General features: G+C 37.7%; 1 protein-coding gene across 3 annotated transcripts in view; it reads right to left on the reverse strand.

Moving 5' to 3' along the window:
* TBC1D5 (TBC1 domain family member 5) overlaps positions 1-17871 on the reverse strand; it is a 566988-nt gene that overhangs the window by 212086 nt on the left and 337031 nt on the right. For all 3 annotated transcript variants that reach the window (XM_043474806.1, XM_043474805.1, XM_043474807.1), the window contains one exon: positions 15087-15259. In XM_043474806.1, the coding sequence (XP_043330741.1) occupies positions 15087-15259 (173 nt within the window). The remainder of the gene's footprint in view (positions 1-15086; positions 15260-17871) is intronic.

The following is a 17871-nucleotide window of genomic DNA, read 5'->3' on the forward strand; positions in this document are numbered from 1 at the left end:
ACAGCTTTGATAAACAGATACATTTAAAGGATGAGGTCTTAGTTACAGAGCTAAAAAGTTTACAATAAAAACTTCTTATATATGTATTGAAAGCATTTTAACATTCATTGTAAATGCTTGTTAGAAGCTTAATACTTTGGAATAATCTAAAAGTATTCAAATACATTAAACGAAAAGGACATCATTTGCTTTTTGGTTGTTTCCAACTAGTCCCATGTATTTATTAGGGTCTAAAACACTAGTGGAAAAAGTCATTTAATTGGAAAAATTTCAAACTATGGGAAGAATTTTAGAAAAGGACAAAAAAAAATTTTTTTTTTAAGTCCTGACCTGTGCTAAACACCATATTTCCAAACAGTAAACAGTCCTTTTAGATACAGCACTCCAAGATCATACTGGAATTCACTAGTTCTTCAAAGCTCACAAGCCAACTGTATTTAACAGTATTATCATGTCTATACATACCATATACATAACTGGAATTATGTTCTCCGTGTGTTAAAAAGTACCAGGAAAGAAACAAAACTGAGTTACCTGCCATATATTAAAAAATTGTGCCATTTGTATTGGAATAAGAATACCGGGAACTTCCCTGGTGGTCCAGTGGTTAATGCTGAGCTTCCAATGCAGAGGCCACAGTTTCGATCCCTGGTCAGGGAACTAAGATCCAACATGCCACACAGCGCAGCCAAAACAAACCAAAAAAATTTAAGGCTTCCCAGGTGGTGCTAATGGTAAAGAATCTGCCTGCAATGCAGGTGACATAATGAGATGCAGGTTCGATCCCTGAGTCAGGAAGACCCCCTGGAGAAGGGGATCTTGCCTGGAGTATCTTACACTCCAGTATTCTTACCTGGAGAATCCCATTAACGGAGAAGCCTGGCGAGCTACAGTCCGTGGGGTCACAGAGTCAGACTCAAGTGAAGCAACTTAGCACGCACGTAAGTCAGTACAGTTCAGTTCTGTCATTCTGAAGTGGCTTTTCAGAAACAAAAATTTATAGTTTACAGCTGAATCAACACTCCAATTTCAGTAATGAACAGAACAACAGAAGTAAAAAACATAGATCAGAAATAAATCCAAACTAATCAAACCAACTGATTTTTGACAAAGATGCAAAGGCAACTTAATGGAAAAAGGATATTCTACAATGATACTAGAATACCTGGATTCCATCTGCCAAAAATAATCAATTAATTAATCGTGACCTCTCACTTTATATAAAAATTTACCCAGAATGGATCACAGGCCTAAACATACTACACAAAACAATCAGAAGAAAATAAGATGTTTATGACTTGGGTTAAACACAGAACTCTTAGATACGACAATCAAAACACACTTGATACGGAAACAATAGATAATTTGAATTTCACCAAAAAGGAAAAATGCTTACTCTATGAAAGATACTTGTAAGAAATAAAAACACAATCCACTGGCAGGAAGATACTATTTGTGAATAGCAAACATGACAACAGACCTGTCTATGGAATATATAGAAAACTTTAAACTCAATACTAAGAAAATAAATAAACCCAATTTATTTGGTTGGGCAAAAGACGTGAACCATCTGAATTGACATTATTTTAACTAAACTTATTCTGAGATAATTGTATATTCACATGAAGTTGGAAGAAACAGTATAGTGAGTCTGTGAATTCAGTTTCCCCAAGGGTAACGTCTGTAAAAACATGGTACAATATCACCCTCAGTTCAGTTCAGTCGCTCAGTCGTGTCCGACTCTGTGACCCCATAAACTGCAGCATGCCAGGCCTCCCTGTCCATCACCAACTCCCGGAGTCCACCCAAACCCATGTCCATTGAGTCAGTGATGCCATCCAACCATCTCATCCTCTGTCATCCCCTTCTCCTCCTGCCCTCTATCTTTCCCAGCATCAGGGTCTTTTCAAATGAGTCAACTCTTCACATCAGGTGGCAAAAATATTGGAGTTTCAGCTTCAACATCAGTCCTTCCAATGAACACCCAGGACTGATCTCCTTTAGGATGGACTGGTTGGATCTCCTTGCAGTCCAAGGGACTCTCAAGAGTCTTCTCCAACACCACAGTTCAAAAGCATCAATTCTTCAGTGCTCAGCTTTCTTCACTGTCCAACTCTCACATCCATACATGACCACTGGGAAAACCATAGCTTCTCTTCTTTTCACAGCTATTTGTAAGGCCTCCTCAGCCAGCCATGTTGCTTTTTTGCACTTCTTTTTCTTAGGGATGGTACTGCATTTCAGACTCTTTTGTGGACTGTGATGGCTACTCCATTTCTTCTAAGGGATTCCTGCCCACAGTAGTAGATATAATGGTCAACTGAGTTAAATTCACCCATTCCAGTCCATCTTAGTTTGGTGATTCCTAGAATGTCAATGTTTACTCTTGTCATCTCCTGTTTGACCACTTCCAATTTGCCTTGATTCATGGACCTAACATTCCAGGCTCTTATGCAATATTGCTCTTTACAGCATCGGACTTTGCTTCTATCACCAGTCCCATCCGCAACTGGGGTTGTTTTTGCTTTGGCTCCATCCCTTCATTCTTTCTGGAGTTATTTCTCCACTGATCTCCAGTAGCATAGTGGGCACTTACCAACCTGGGGAGTTCATCTTTCAGTGTCCTATCTTTTTGCCTTTTCATACTGTTCATGGGGTTCTCAAGGCAATACCGAAGTGGTTTGCCATTCCCTTCTCCAGGGGACCACATTCTGTCAGACCTCTCCACCATGACCCATCCGTCTTGAGTGGCCCCACATGGCATGGCTTAGTTTCATTGAGTTAGACAAGGCTACAATTCACAGTCATAAACCAAAACTCTCCATTACCACTAGGATCTTTGTTGGGCTCTCCTGTAAGTATACCCACCTTCTCTCCTGCCTCTCTTTTGTTCAAGCCTGTTAACTTTATTAGTTTCAAAGAAATAGTTTTTGCTTCATTTTTCTTACTCTTCTGTTTCTTGTTATTCTATTACCTTTGTGGTGTTTTTAATTATATTGGTTTCCATTCTTATCTTCATTCCTTCCTCTGCTTACTTTGAATTAGTCTTCTTTTTCTAGGTTCTTAAAGTACAAACTACCATCATTGAGTTCTATATTTTTTGTCTAGTTTACTATCAATTATTAAGTCTCCAGCTATAAACATGGATTTGTCTTTCTTCTTTCATTTCTTTTTTGGTTCACATATTTTGCAACTCTGTTGTTTCAGTATACACACATTTAGGATTACTAAATCCTTCTGGTGGATTGACCCTTTTACCATTATGTAATACACATTTTGTCTCTGGTAATTTTTTGTGCTCTGAAGTCTACTTTATTTGACATTATTATAGCTTTTGCCGTTTCTTTGAATGTTTGTGTTTTACCTTTTTCCAACCTTCTAATCTACAAATACCATCATATTTGAAGTGAGATTTTTGTAGACACCATGTAGTTGAGTCATGTTTAAAATCATCCAAACTGTCTTTTAACTGTATTTAGACCAACCATTTACACTTACTCCACAGTGACACTGAATCACTGGAAAAATGGAAATTGAACATTTATTTCTGGAGGTTTAGAAAACAAAAAGAGGCGTTAAGTAGGGCTACTGGAGGAAGCGGCTCAAAGAAAGGTTTTTGTTTTGTTGTTTCATTTTTTTCTTAAGAAACTAACAAAGAGGACTAGGTTAGAAACACTGGAGATATAATACCTAATGGCTCCTGGTCACAAAGAAGAGGGAAATAGTTAACTTCAGAGTATACAATGAGTGAACAGAGGTATTGATACAGGACAGAAGACAAGGGGAGCTTCAGGCTGGTGGTGAGGAAGAAAGCAGCTGAGACAGTCGGGTTTGGTAACACATGGATTGGGCAGATTGCCTGAGAACAAACGAAACAGTGATCCAACAGCAGTACATTGGATTTTGTGAAATTATAGTGACTCCATTCCATAAGGTCCTCCATTTTCTCAAATAGGCATTATCAGTCTGGGTTATTACCAAATCACAGATTCTATCAGTGAAACACTTTTTCAGACCACCGCTCCTCCACTGCTATTATCACTTCTTACCCAGACAAGTGCAAAGCCATCCTTACTAGTTTCCATGGTTCCAGTCTTCCCTCTCTCAAACACATAAACAACACTGTATTTTAGTTAAAATGCTAACTAGACCAAACTGCGTACTGCTTTTAAATACACGCAAGTCATGTACACGTGCCTGGAAGGTTTTAGGATTTGATATTTGTCCCTCTTCTTGTCTCACTTTACTAACAACTCCAATCAGCATCGTGTTGCATGTGGACTTTCAAACCATTTCTCCTAAATCTGTCTCCAAAACTCTAGAACTATATAAAACAATTTTCTACTGAATACCAAAGGTCCCAAAGAAAAATGATACTCAGCACATCCACAATGAATTCCTCTATCAGGTTTCTTTCCCTATTGTTCATTATCTGTCATTTTTACCACCAGTAACCTTTCTGTCCAAATTATCTTTGACTCTTCCCTCTTCCCCACTCCCACATTCAATTAATTTCAAGTCCTGAAAATTCAGCAACTTGGTCTTTTCTAAGTATGTCCACTTATCTCTATCATCCTCCTTGCTTTTTATCTGGTTTCAGGCCACCCGTACCTCTCTTCTAGAATACAGAAGTCACCACTTTAGTTGCTAATCACTGCTCCCCTAGTGCTACTTCCCCCTTCAATCTATTTACCACTGTGCAACCAGTGTGAATTGATTATAAAACCATTATTGCTTTTCAAAGTGTGTGTGTGTGTGTGTGTGTGTGTGTTTCGACCACTTTTAATGCATTTACTGAATATGTTTCAATATTGCTTCTGTTCTATGTTCTGGTTTTTGATCATGAGGCATGTGGGATCTTAGGTCCTGGACTAGGGATCGAACATGCAACCCGTACGTTAGAAAGTGAAATCTTAAATGGACCATCAGGAAGTTCCCAAATCACTATGTTTCAATGACACTTTCCTCTCCCTTATCCTAGAATAAAGATCTAGACCAGTGCTGTCTGGATCCTAGCTCACCTTCACTATCATTACTGTTCACTCTTTTTCTAGTAGGTTGCCTATCTCTACTTCATTTAGAGGTTCCTCTGGGGTTTTATCTTGTTCCTTCATCTGGGATGTGTCCCTTATCCCTCAGCTATCTCATTTTGTCTGATTCTCTGCGGCTGTTGTTTCCATTCCACTGGCTGGGGGGCTGTAGTTCACCTTGTTTTACCTGACTCCCCTGGTGGATGAGGCGTCAGAGAGGCTTATGCAGGCTTTCTGGGGAGGGTTTCTGCCCCCTGGTGGGTGGAGCTGGGTCTTATCCCTCCCTTGGCAGGCATGTGCTCAGGAAGCCTTTAGGCTGCCAGTCTGCTGACAGATGGGCTGTGTTCCTGCCCGATAGTTATCTGACCTGACGGGTCCTAGCACTGGAGCCTGCAGGCTGTTGACTGGGGTAGAGGTCTTAGGGAGGAAACGTAAGCCTCTGGGAAGGTTTGCACCAATGAGTCCTCACCAGAACTGCTACTATCAGTGTCTCTGTCCCTGCAATGAACCACAGTTGTTCCAGGCTTCTGCAGGAGACCCTCCAACACTAGCAGGGAGGTCTGCCCTAATCTCTTATGAGATCACTGCTTCTTTCTCCTGGGTCCTGGTGCACACAGGACCCTGTGTGTGCCCTCAGGAGTGGCGCTTCTTTAGTTGCTAATCGCTGCTTCCTAGTGCTGCTTCCCTTTCCCCCTATGGAATCCCTGTGATCAAATCCCACTGGCCTTCAGCACCCAATTCGCCTGATTCTCCTGGGGTTCCCCCTCTTGTTGCCAGACTCCCAGGCTGCGAAGGGTGACATGGGGTTTGGAACTTCCACTCCCATGGAAGAACTTTTGTGGTATAATTATTTTCCGGTTTGTGGCTTGCCCACCTGGCAGTATGGGATGTGATTTCACTGTGATTGCACCCCTCCTACCACCTCATTGTGACTTCCTCATCTTCAGATGCAAGCTATCATTTCTGGTAGGTTCCAGCAATTTTTTTTGTTTTTTGTCAATACTGTTTAGCAGTTAGTTGTAATTTTAGAATTTACTATGCCACCTTGCCAGTCCTTTAAAGCCATGATTTAATCAAAATCTATATTATATCAAATCTTATTTTTTCCTCTATGTAATGCTAAGAGCTCCTTGTGAATAAGAGTCTAACATTTACTGGGAATTCAAATACTTTAACACATTCTACTGGGAGGCACAGTGGACAGGTGAGTGAAATCCGCCATGAAATAAGCTACCTGTGATGGTACCAAACTCCACAACAAGGGACTGGTCAACCTGAGATATTCAACTACTCACTTAAGTGGCACAACTGAGACATGAGTAGCTATGGAAGTGGCCTTCCAAAAGACTCTGAAATGCTGGAACTCTGTGCAGCACCAGCAGCAAAGCCGTGCGGCCGGCCCCAGGACCCCACCCGCCCTGGGCCGCAGCGCACTCATTCATGCTCTCTGAACACAGTTATCACCCAAAGCTCCATTTCAGCCTAAATGCAATATCATCCCGTCTTCAATTTCTCTGTTTGAGCAAAAGAATAAATGAAAATGGTGAAATAAAAATCTTCAGTCAAAAGGTCTTCTCTACCGAAAAGAAAACAAAGTTCTATCTTGTCCAAATTGTTTTGGTGAACACATACTATATATATATATATATATATATATATATATATATATAATTTGCCTTTCAAAGAATTACAGATCATCTATTTTTTTGAAGTTCTAAAATACTGTCAGAGATTGAAGTAAATACATTTTGTTGCACTGCAGATGTTATAAAAGAGAAAATTTTTCTTTCATATTAACACATTACTGACCAGGAGATTTTTTTTTTTTTTCTTTTTTTCTTTTTTAGATTCAGCCATTTTCTTTTTTTTTTTTTTTTTAATTTTTTTATTAGTTGGAGGCTAATTACTTCACAACATTTCAGTGGGTTTTGTCATACATTGATATGAATCAGCCATAGATTTACACTTATTCCCCATCCCGATCCCCCCTCCCATCTCCCTCTCCACCCGATTCCTCTGGGTCTTCCCAGTGCACCAGGCCGGAGCACTTGTCTCATGCATCCCACTGACCAGGAGATTTTTGCAGAAAATAACACCTGTGGCTAGCAATTTGTTATGCAAGTGAATACTGAAACACTCTGACCAATAATATCCAGGTGGCAAACGATGTATTAATATGTCTCTGGTCAATACAGTGTTAAATATTCTTTCCACGGCCTTCACTTTCCTTAGTTCCTAAAAGATTACTGATAGTAGCTCAAATATGTCTTCAACGTTATTTCAGTTTTCTGGATATTGACATGTGTGCTCACTAATAGCAATTAAGCACATTTTTACATTTGCCATCACATTTTTTTTAACTCTTATAAAATCAACCTGTGATTAAATAGCGATAACTGAGAAAATAGCAAAAAGTATAGAAAATAACCACTAATCTTTATTCCCTGTTAGAGATAACCAATGTTAACACTACTTACAGGCTAATTTTCATTTCAAACATATGAGTTTTTAAACTAGGAAAATAGATTATATGTAGTTTTTCTTAGTGATTTTTTTCCCCTTAGAATTTATCATTAGCATCAGCTCTTGGGATTATATATTTCACAAATACATAATTTATGTCTTAATTTCATCACATGAACTTATTTACCCTATTATTTTCTTTATTATTAGAAATTAGTCTCCCTTTCATATCATAAATAACACTGTGATAAACATATTTATACAGACCTTTGCTCCATGATTCCCTTAAGATGTCTATAAGTTTAAAAGTGCAATCAGGAGTCAAGAAGCCCAAGTTTATCAGGTGTTTTACTTACTTTCCTGATCGACTCCCAAATTGATTAGATTAGCACTGAGTTAAATGCTATTTAATTTATAATTCTTTAATATTGGAACAGTTGAAAACCTTTCTGTATATTTGTTGGCCATTGACTTTTTCTTCCTATGTGTTGGTTCACTTTAGTTTTCTAAATACTTTATATGTAAAGTAATTTCTTACTAATTTTAAGGGTTTATTATATATAAAGAATATAAATTTGCATTTTATTCTTTATATATTTTGTGTACATTGCAAACATTTTTTGATCTTTGCACTGAATTTTAGTGGAATGAAATCTTGGAGTAGGATGGTTTCTGATCACTAGTAACAAGGCTCCTCTGATTCTAGGCCTTGACCCTGTCTGGTCTTTGCCGCTTACCTATTTGCCCTCTACAAAATGGAGATGGTCACAATATGTATACCAATGTGTTGTGAGAATAAGTAGTGGATGAAAGCCATTAGGGACAATGTCTGGTCCTTAGGAAACAATGAATATTAACAACTATTAATCATTATTTCAAATAATTATCTTTCCCCATAATTATTAATTGTAACTCTTCATATAGAAGGAGGAAAACCCAGCTTTTTCAAAAGGATTAACTTGGGGGGACTGCCCAGTGCATAACAAGGTATCAAACATATATTCTATATTTAACACATAATGTAAAGCTCATTAAAAAGATAAGAACATTTCAATCACTAACTGTGTTTAGAACATGAAGCCATTTCTTAACCTGTTGAGAGAGAATTTTTAAGGTGAGTAATTATACTGACTTTGATGACAGTTATATTTTTGACCATATGATTATACTTCAAATATCAGCTCAAAAACCTTGGTAGTTATACACAATCACACTGATATGTGTTAGAACAAATACACTGTAATATAAATATTTGGAAACAATATCACAATTTAGCAGATTATTTATCAATAACCAAGAACCTCCTCTACTAAATTACTAGACATCAACACAGCAAAACAACTGCTAATCCAGAAAATAGGAAATAAGGGAAATGAAAGATGCATAATAAACATTTGGGAGATATGGGATTTATCCCATGAGTGCTGTAAAGTGCTCGTAATTTAAGAATGCCAAAGCCCAAGTGTGTTATGAGGATCTTTCCTCAAAAATGACATTAATTGCATATCCCACAGATGCTTATTATGTATTCTATTTATATCAAAGAATAAAATGTAGTTGAAAATATACAGATTCAATATACTTAAAAGTGATAATAAAATAGTTACTCTGGCCTAGCAAAAACTGTTATTTTTAAACTTCAATTTTTGATCTCTTTATAAAATAGTGTTGAGTATTAAGAAAACAGCATTAAATATTTGTATTTTTATCTGCTGTGATTAGGTTCTTCTGGAATCAAAATAAGACATAGGGATGAAATGGTAAAAGTAATATTTTAGAGGTTTTTCCACAAAAATAATTCCTAAGTGATGAAATCACAGGACATTCTCATTCTCATATTAAAATGGAAACATCAAACAGCAACTGTTAGAAATTACCTTGGATTCATGTAGTCAATGTTTTACTTTGGAAATTAGTCAGCATGCACTGATAGGCCCGTTAGAACTTGAATTTTAAAAAGTCTAATAATTAGCAAACAAAAGACAACTCAAGATGCTAAATTTTCTGAATTTTTAAAGTAACAAAAATTTCATTTTTGGTATAACAGGCGTAATCTTTCACAAAGTTAATGGAAGACAGTGTAAATTACTTTTAGGAAATATTATTTTATAATATCACTTAAGATGTATTAAATATTTAATTATAAATTAACTTTGTTTAACCTAAATAGTAAGTCAATTTAACATTTCCTGACAGAAAAACCTGTCACAGTTATTCAGGAGATAATGCATTTTAACAAACAAAATAATAGCATTAATAAGCAAGTTATTATATAACATTCAAGATTTCCTAGGATCTTATTCCCATATTACAAGATAAATATCATCAATTTATTTAAAATTAAGATAATCTAATTTGGAACGACTTTAGCCAATGTTTGCACAATTAATATTTTTACACTAATTATTTTTTTAATTTTAAATGTATTAATTATTTAATTGAAGGGTAACTGCTTTACAGAATTGTGCTGGTTTCCACCAAACATCGACATGAACCAGCCATGTGTATTCACATGTCCCCTCCCTCTTGAGCCTCCCTCCCGCCTCCCTCCCCACCCCACCCCTCCAGGCCCGAGCCCCGGTTTGAGTTCCCTGAGTCAGACAGCAGATTCCCACTGGCTATCTATTTTACACACGGTGATGTAAGTTTCCAGGTTACAATCTCCATACATCCCAGTCTCTCCTTCCTTCCCTCCCCTGCCATGTCCGTGAGTCTGTTCTGGATGATGTCTGTCTCTATTGCTGCCCTGCAAATAATTTCATCAGTACCCTGTATCTAGACTCCATATACATGCTTTAGCATATATTTGTTTTTCTCTTTTTGACTTACTTCACTCTGTATAACAGGCTCTAGGTTCACCTACCTTATTAGAACTGACTCAAATGTGTTCCTTTTAATGGCTGAGTAACATTTCATTTATATATGTATACCACAGCTTCTTTATCCATTCATCTGTTGATGGACATCTAGTTGCTTCCATGTCCTAGCTACTGTAAATAGTGTTGCGGTGGACACTGGGTTACATGTGTCGTTTTCAAGTTTGATTTCCTCAGGTCATATGGTGATTTTATTCCTAGATTTTTAAGGAATCTCCACACCGTCTTCCATAGAGACTGCATCAATTTACATTCCCACCAACAGTGCAAGAGGGTTCCCTTCCCTTTTCTCCATACCCTCTCCAGCATTTATTGTAGACTTTTTGATGATGGCCATTCTGACTAGTGTGAAGAGATACATCACTGTAGTTTTGATTTGCATTTCTCTAATAATGAGTGATGTTGAGCATCTTTTCATGTGTTTACTAGCCATCTGTATGTCTTCTTTGGAGAAATGTCTGTTTATGTCTTTTTCCGACTTTCTGATTCAGTTGTTTCTTTTTCTGGTATCGAGTTGTATGAGACGCTTGTATAATTTGGAAGTTAATCCCTTGTCAGTTGTTTCATTTGCTATTATTTTCTTCCATTCTGAGGGTTGTCTTTTCACCTTGTTTACAGTTTCCTTTGTTGTGTAAAATCTTTTAAGTTTAATTAGGTCCTATTTGTTTATTTTTGTTTTTATTTCCATTAGTCTAGGAGGTGGGTCATAGAGGATCTTGCTATGATTTATGTTATAAAAGGTTCTGCCTATGTTTTCCTCTAAGAGTTTTATAGTTTCTGGTCTTACATTTAGGTTTTTAAACCATTTTGAGTTTATCTCTGTGTATGGTGTTAGGTGGTGTTCTAATTTCATTCTTTCACATGTAGCTGTCCAGTTTTCCTAGCACCACTTATATTGTCACAAAATTCCTAGACCTAATCAGTGAATTTAACAAAGTCTCAGAATACAAAATCAATAAAGAGAAATCACTTTCATTCCTATATACTAACAATGAAAACTCAGAAAGAGAAATTAAGGAATCAGTCCTACTCACTATTGCAACAAAAATAATAAAGCATCTAGTAATAAACCTGCCTAAGAAGACAAAGGAGCTGTATGCAGAAAACTATAAGACACTGATGAAAGAAATCAAAGACGACATAAACAGATGAAGAGGTACTCCGTGTTCCTGGGTTGGAAGAAACAATATTATGAAAATGACTATACTCCCAAATGTGATCTACAGATTCAGCGTGATCCCTATCAAATTACCAATGCCATTTTTCACAGAACTAGAACAAAAAGTTCCACATTTCATGTGGATACACTAATTATTAACTCTAATTTTGTTATATACATTTATTAACAAAAAGCAACAAATGCATTTATAGATGGCATATTTGCCACATCAGGAGACTTCCACATATATTCTCACACAAATACCAGAATGGGGCAATTATAAAACCTTTTTCATTAAAAAAAGATATTTATTTATTTATTTATTTGGCTGTGCCTGGTCTCTTGGTTGCAGCCATGTGGGATCTAGTGCCCTGACCAGGGATTGAACCCAGGCCCCTGCATTGGGAGCATGGAGTCTTAGCCACTGGACCACCAGAGAAGTCCCCAATCTTTCTCTTAAAGATAACGACAACCGTATCAGAAAGAAGATTTAATTAGATTTTAATGTGTCATGCAACTGCTAAGATTGGCTAAAATTAGAAACCTGGACTCAATATGGGATGTAATTTCATTTTGCTAAATAACTTCTCTCCACCAAGCTTTCTCCCAACAGCCACAGAAGAGAGCATCAGCAGTTATTTAGATTGATGTTACTTGTATGATCTAAAACAAAACTAACAATTTTAATTTATTTCCATGAAATAAAACCTACACTATTTATTAGGTTCAAGGAGATAAAATTATTCTGTCAAACTGCTATGATGTTTCTAAAAGTCCACTCCACTTTTGTGCTGTTTCTTGAGAAGCACCCTTACAAAGGACAGCTATTCTGTTTCCACTTAAGTAGAAGCTTGTATGCTTTACTGAAGAAAACACAGAAAGCCAAAGTCAGAGCTGGAAGGGCTCACGGATCACAGGGTACATCATGCTGACAGGGCCACGATATCTTAACCCTGCAACGATAATGACAGATGATGGCAACAAAAGCAGCGCTAACCATATACTCAATGTTTATCTCCTACTGAACACTATGATTTTTATATATTATGATTTAATTTTCACAGGCACTCCATGAAGTATGTACCACTATTTTTCATCTCTATTTCACAGATGAAGAAACCAAGGCTCAGAGTGGTTAAACAAGTCTGTATCATTTCAAAGCCTATGCTTCTAACTGCCATTTTATATTACACATGTTATATTACACATATTATTCTTTGTGCCCATTCTAACAGTCATCAGTAGGAAATATATAGATGAGTGGTACAGCTTAGGGTAGCATAAAGACATAGGGAAACTCAACCACATTGCCTCACCAAAAGAAATTATGAAATCAAATTTAATAAGTGACATAAGTAAGTAAAATCCTTGCACTACAGAATGTAATACAGAACAATTAAGAGAATGAGTGATTTCCCTAAGGATGAAAAATTGTGTATTTTTAAATAATACATCTATACAAAAATAAAGGGATAACTTTTTCAGCTATGTTCACTGCAAGCTCTGATTTTGTTAGTACAGCTAAAGAGTGAAGTTGAGAAGATTAAGAGTAATTAATTATGTCAGGGATCACAGAATTTTATTGGGAAGGTGCTGGTTGGATGTGAAAGAAGTTCTATGAATCATTATGAACAGAAAGCAGATGGGAACTAATGTCTGATAAGGAAACCAGAATACACTGGCTGAAAATCACCGTACCCAAGTCCATGCCACGACCACCACAATCTAAAGCACCAGCTTGGCCAAAGAGGTAGCAAACAAGAGAGCATTTCAAAGAAGTGATAAAAGTGTCCAGCATTAGTTTCTTTCTCCAACATTTAAGACAAATTTCTAGACCAGAAAACAAGTTTTGAGGCTATAAAATGATCTTCTGCATTTGAATAAACCAGTTCTTTGAGTGCATTGCTGTAGTTTAGTTGCTAATTTGTGTCTGACTCTTTTGTGAACCCAGGGACTACAGCCCTCCAGGCTCCTCTGTCCGTGGGATTTCCCAGGCAAGAACACTGGAGGGGGTACATAGTTGAAAAGAATATAGAATTTGCCTCCTGACCGGGCCACTTGGTATTTTACAACAGATTTTTATTCTATAATCACACACATATTAGCCAGACTGAAAAGTGTGATAAATGCCAGTTTGATGATAACCTACAGTGCTGCCCATGTTTCCCATGTTTCCCACAACTTTCTCCCTTCCACTGGAAATGATGGAGCAACTCTCCACGATGAAGTCAAGCTTAAGTCACAAAACTGCAAACAGGTATCATGAAAACAGGAGAGCAGAGGTTGTCAAATTAGAGTTCAGGGCTTCAAGAGGAGAACAGCTAAGTAGTAGTTATTAGTGACAGACTGTAACATGAGGAAATAAAGAAAACGCTCACTGACATGCTTTCCTTTGGTCTAAATAAATGGCTTCTGCTCTGATTCAAAACCTATGACTTGAGGTTCTTCCTAGTTGAAATAATGAACTCATATTCATTGAGAACCTATTATGTATATCTCATAAAACCTTCTCAATTTTCCATATTCTATCTAGTTGAAAGATGTGATTTGCAAGAAACATCTACCAAGGGAATGCCCAACATTAGATATGAATGCCATATCATTTCAATTTAAAGGATCCTTTTGTTGTCTCTAGCACTACACAACTAATTCATATTTGTTAAAGTTGCTAATTTGCATACTCACATTATAAGTTACTAAATGCATACACACACACACACACTCATATACATCTAAGGGTGACTGGTGACTGGCTCCATATTCTCCTGCTACAGAATGTTACAGAAATCATCTGGCTAAAGAAGATTAATATATTATTTTTACTGTGAGAGACATTTATCTTACTTTTAGAAATGCACTCCAAAGGGTAGAGCAGATAAGCACATTATAAAGCGGAAAGAACACAAATATATTACAGGATTGCCTGGGTACTGGGCTGCTTCACATGTATATAATCTGTGTGACTCTGCACTTCTCAGAAGGCTTGGTTTAATGATCTGCTGTTGCCATCTTGAAATTCCCGCTCATTTTCTTTTAAAGAGCCATTTATTTTTATTTTGCACTGGGCTTTGCAGGTTATGGATCCAGTTTCACCTGTTGAATTATGATTTCACTGTTCAGTGTGTGTAAGGTTACTGTAAACCTCAGGCTTCTGTGGTGGCTCAGATGGTAAAGAATCTGCCTGCAATGCAGGAGGCCCAGGTTCGACCCCTGGGATGAGGGAACAGCAACCCACTTCAGTATTCTTGCCTCAAGAATTCCATGGACAGAGGAGTCTGGTGGGCTATAGTCCATGGGGTTGCAAAGTGTCAGACATGACTGAGTGACTTACACTTTCACTGTACATCTCAGCTTCTTCCTTTGTAACAAAGGGGTGATATTAGATGAAAGATGACATATGAAAGCAGTGAGCACAGAGTCTGGCTCACAGAACACAAAGGAGATATGAAAGGAAATACAGCCGGGACAGCTTGTACTCTTGCTTCTATGAATCCAAAACATACAGAAACCACCATAAATCAAACTTTGGTGCTGCTGCAATTTAAATTGAATACTTACAACCCATATATCTGTGGTGCAATTTCTAGTCTGTTCAGGTGCATGTAAAGCTCAATATCATGCTTCTTCAGTAGCTGATCCTGGATCTGGTTGACTTTAGTAACAATAGCAATTGTTGGCCCCAAATCCTGTGGTCTAGCAAAGGGGATAGGAGGCATCAGGGTTTCTTTCCCCTAAACACAGGAAAAATGGAACAGGTATTATTTCAGGGTGAAATTAACAAATATAAGGCCATGATTCTTGAAAGTATTTATCAATTAAAGTTTAAAGTAGAACCAACAACTACTTTAATCAACTCAGGACAAACGCTTAAAATGTGGAGTAATAAACTGATTGCCACATAAATGATGGTGCTCATAAAGTAAAGGCCAGGAAAAACCTAAAATATGTTCTAATTGGGTTCCCTTGAACAGTTTCTTTGGTGACATTCAGTCTTTTAAGACAATTTTGGCTACAGTAGTCAATCTAGTCTCTCTGTCTGTGGCCAGCGTGTCTCAGCAGCCACAGTACCTAAGTGAATACTCTGAGGAAAACATGCTTCTTGTGGCATAAGAATTAAATGTGGAAAAAAAAAAAAAGAGTAATTGAAAACTGTCTTACTTTTGAGTTATTAAAACAATTTTTAAAAAGTCAAGAAAGAAAGTACACTAATACTAAAAAAGAAGGCTTTCTCTGAATGTCCTTTGATCAATTTAAAAAGCTGGGCAGACAGTAATCTGTGACAACCTAGAGGATGGGACGCGGTGATGGGTGAGGGGAGGAGAGTCATGGTGGAGGGGGCATGTATATGTTTTTGTATGGCAGAGACCAGCACAACATTGTAGGGTAGTTACCCTCCAGTTAAAAATAAATTAAAAAAATAAAACTTAAATCTCAAAAAAAACCCACAAAAAAACAGCTATGTAGGAAGATTTTGAAATTCTCCAAGCCAAAAGTGTAGCTGACTTAAAAACAAATCTACACGGGCAGGATGACTTCCCTTCCTGCCACCCCATACCCTGTACAAGGAAAGACAGATCTCTAACTCCGTGTAGTGCTTTCATGAAAATTTTAGCTGCCCCCTCAAGTTTGATGATCAGTTCACTTCAGTTCAGTTCAGTCATTCAGCCATGTCTGACTCTTTGCGACCCCATGGACTGCAGCACACCAGGCCTCCCTACCATCACTAACTCCCAGAATTTGCTCAAACTCATGGCATTGAGCTGGTAGGGCCATCCAATCATCTCTTTCTCTGTTGTCGCCTTTGCCTGCCCTCAATCTTTCCCAGCATCAGGTACTTTTCCAGTGAGTGAGCTCTTTGTATCAGGTGGCCAAAGTATTGGAGTTTCAGCTTCAGCATCAGTCCTTCCAATGAATATTCAGGACTGATTTCCTGTAGTTATGACTGGTTTGACCTCCTTGCTGTCCAAAGGACTCTCAAGAGTCTTCTCCAACACCACAGTTCAAAAGCATCAATTCTTCAGCAATCAGCTTTCTTTATGGTCCAACTCTCACATCCATACATGACTACTGGAAAAAAACATAGCTTTGACTAGATGGAGTAATGTCTCTGCTATTTAATATGCTGTCTAGGTTTGTCATAGCTTTGCTTCCAAGGAGTAAGCATCTTTTAATTTTATGGCTGTAGTCACCATCTGCAGTGATCTTGGAGCCCTGAAAAATAAAGTCTCTCATTGCTTCCACTGCTTCCCCATCTATTTGCCATGAAGTAATGGGACCAGATGCCACAATTTTAGCTTTTTGAATGTTGAATTTTAAGCCAACTTTTTCACTCTCCTCTTTTACCTTCATCAAGAGACCCCTTAGTTCCTCTTCACTTTCTGTCATAAGGGTGGTGTCATCTGCATAGCTGATTGCAATCTTGATTCCAGCTTGTGCTTCATCCAGTCTGGCATTTCGCATGATGTACTCTGCAGAGAAGTTAAATAAGCAGGGTAACAATATACAGCCTTGATGTACTCCTTTCCCAATTTTGAACCAGTCCCTTGTTCCATGTCCTATTCTACCTACTGCTTCTTGCTTCGCATACAGATTTCTCAGGAGGCAGGTAAGGAGGTCTTGTATTCTCATCTTTTTAGGAATTTTCCACAGTTTGATGTGATCCACATAGTCAAAGGCTTTAGCGAAGTCAATGAAGCAGAAGTAGATATTTCACTGGAATTCTCTTGCTTTCTCTATGATTCAACGATGTTGGCAATTTGATCTCTGGTTCCTCTGCCTTTTCTAAATCCAGCTTGAAAAGTTAGAAGTTCTGGAAGTTCTCAGTTCATGTACTGTTGAAGCTGAGCTTGAAGAAGTTTGAGCATTACTTTGCTAGCATGTGAGATGACTGCAACTGTGTGGTAGTTTGAACATTCTTTGGCATTGTCCTTCTTTGGGATTGGAATGAAAACTGACCTTTTTCAGGCTGGTGGCTTTCTGAATTTTCCCAAATTGCTGACATATTGAATGCAGCACTTTCACAGCATCATTTTTAGAATTTGAAATAGCTCAACTGGAATTCCATCACCTCCACTAGCTTTGTTTGTATAGTGATGCCTTCTAAGGCCCACTCGATTTGTCACTCCAGGATGTCTGGCTCTAGGTGAGTGATCACACCATCATGGTTATCTGGGTCATGAAGATCTTTTTTGAATAATTCTTCTGTGTATTCTTGCCACCTCTTCTTATCTTCTGCTTCTGTTAGGTCTATACCGTTTCTGTCCTTTATTGTGCCCATCTTTGCATGAAATGTTCCCTAGGTATCTCTAATTTTCTTGAAGAGATCTCGTCTTTCTGTTTCTAT

The sequence above is a fragment of the Cervus canadensis genome, chromosome 7 (genome assembly GCF_019320065.1).
Source record: "Cervus canadensis isolate Bull #8, Minnesota chromosome 7, ASM1932006v1, whole genome shotgun sequence".
Lineage (NCBI taxonomy): Eukaryota > Metazoa > Chordata > Mammalia > Artiodactyla > Cervidae > Cervus > Cervus canadensis.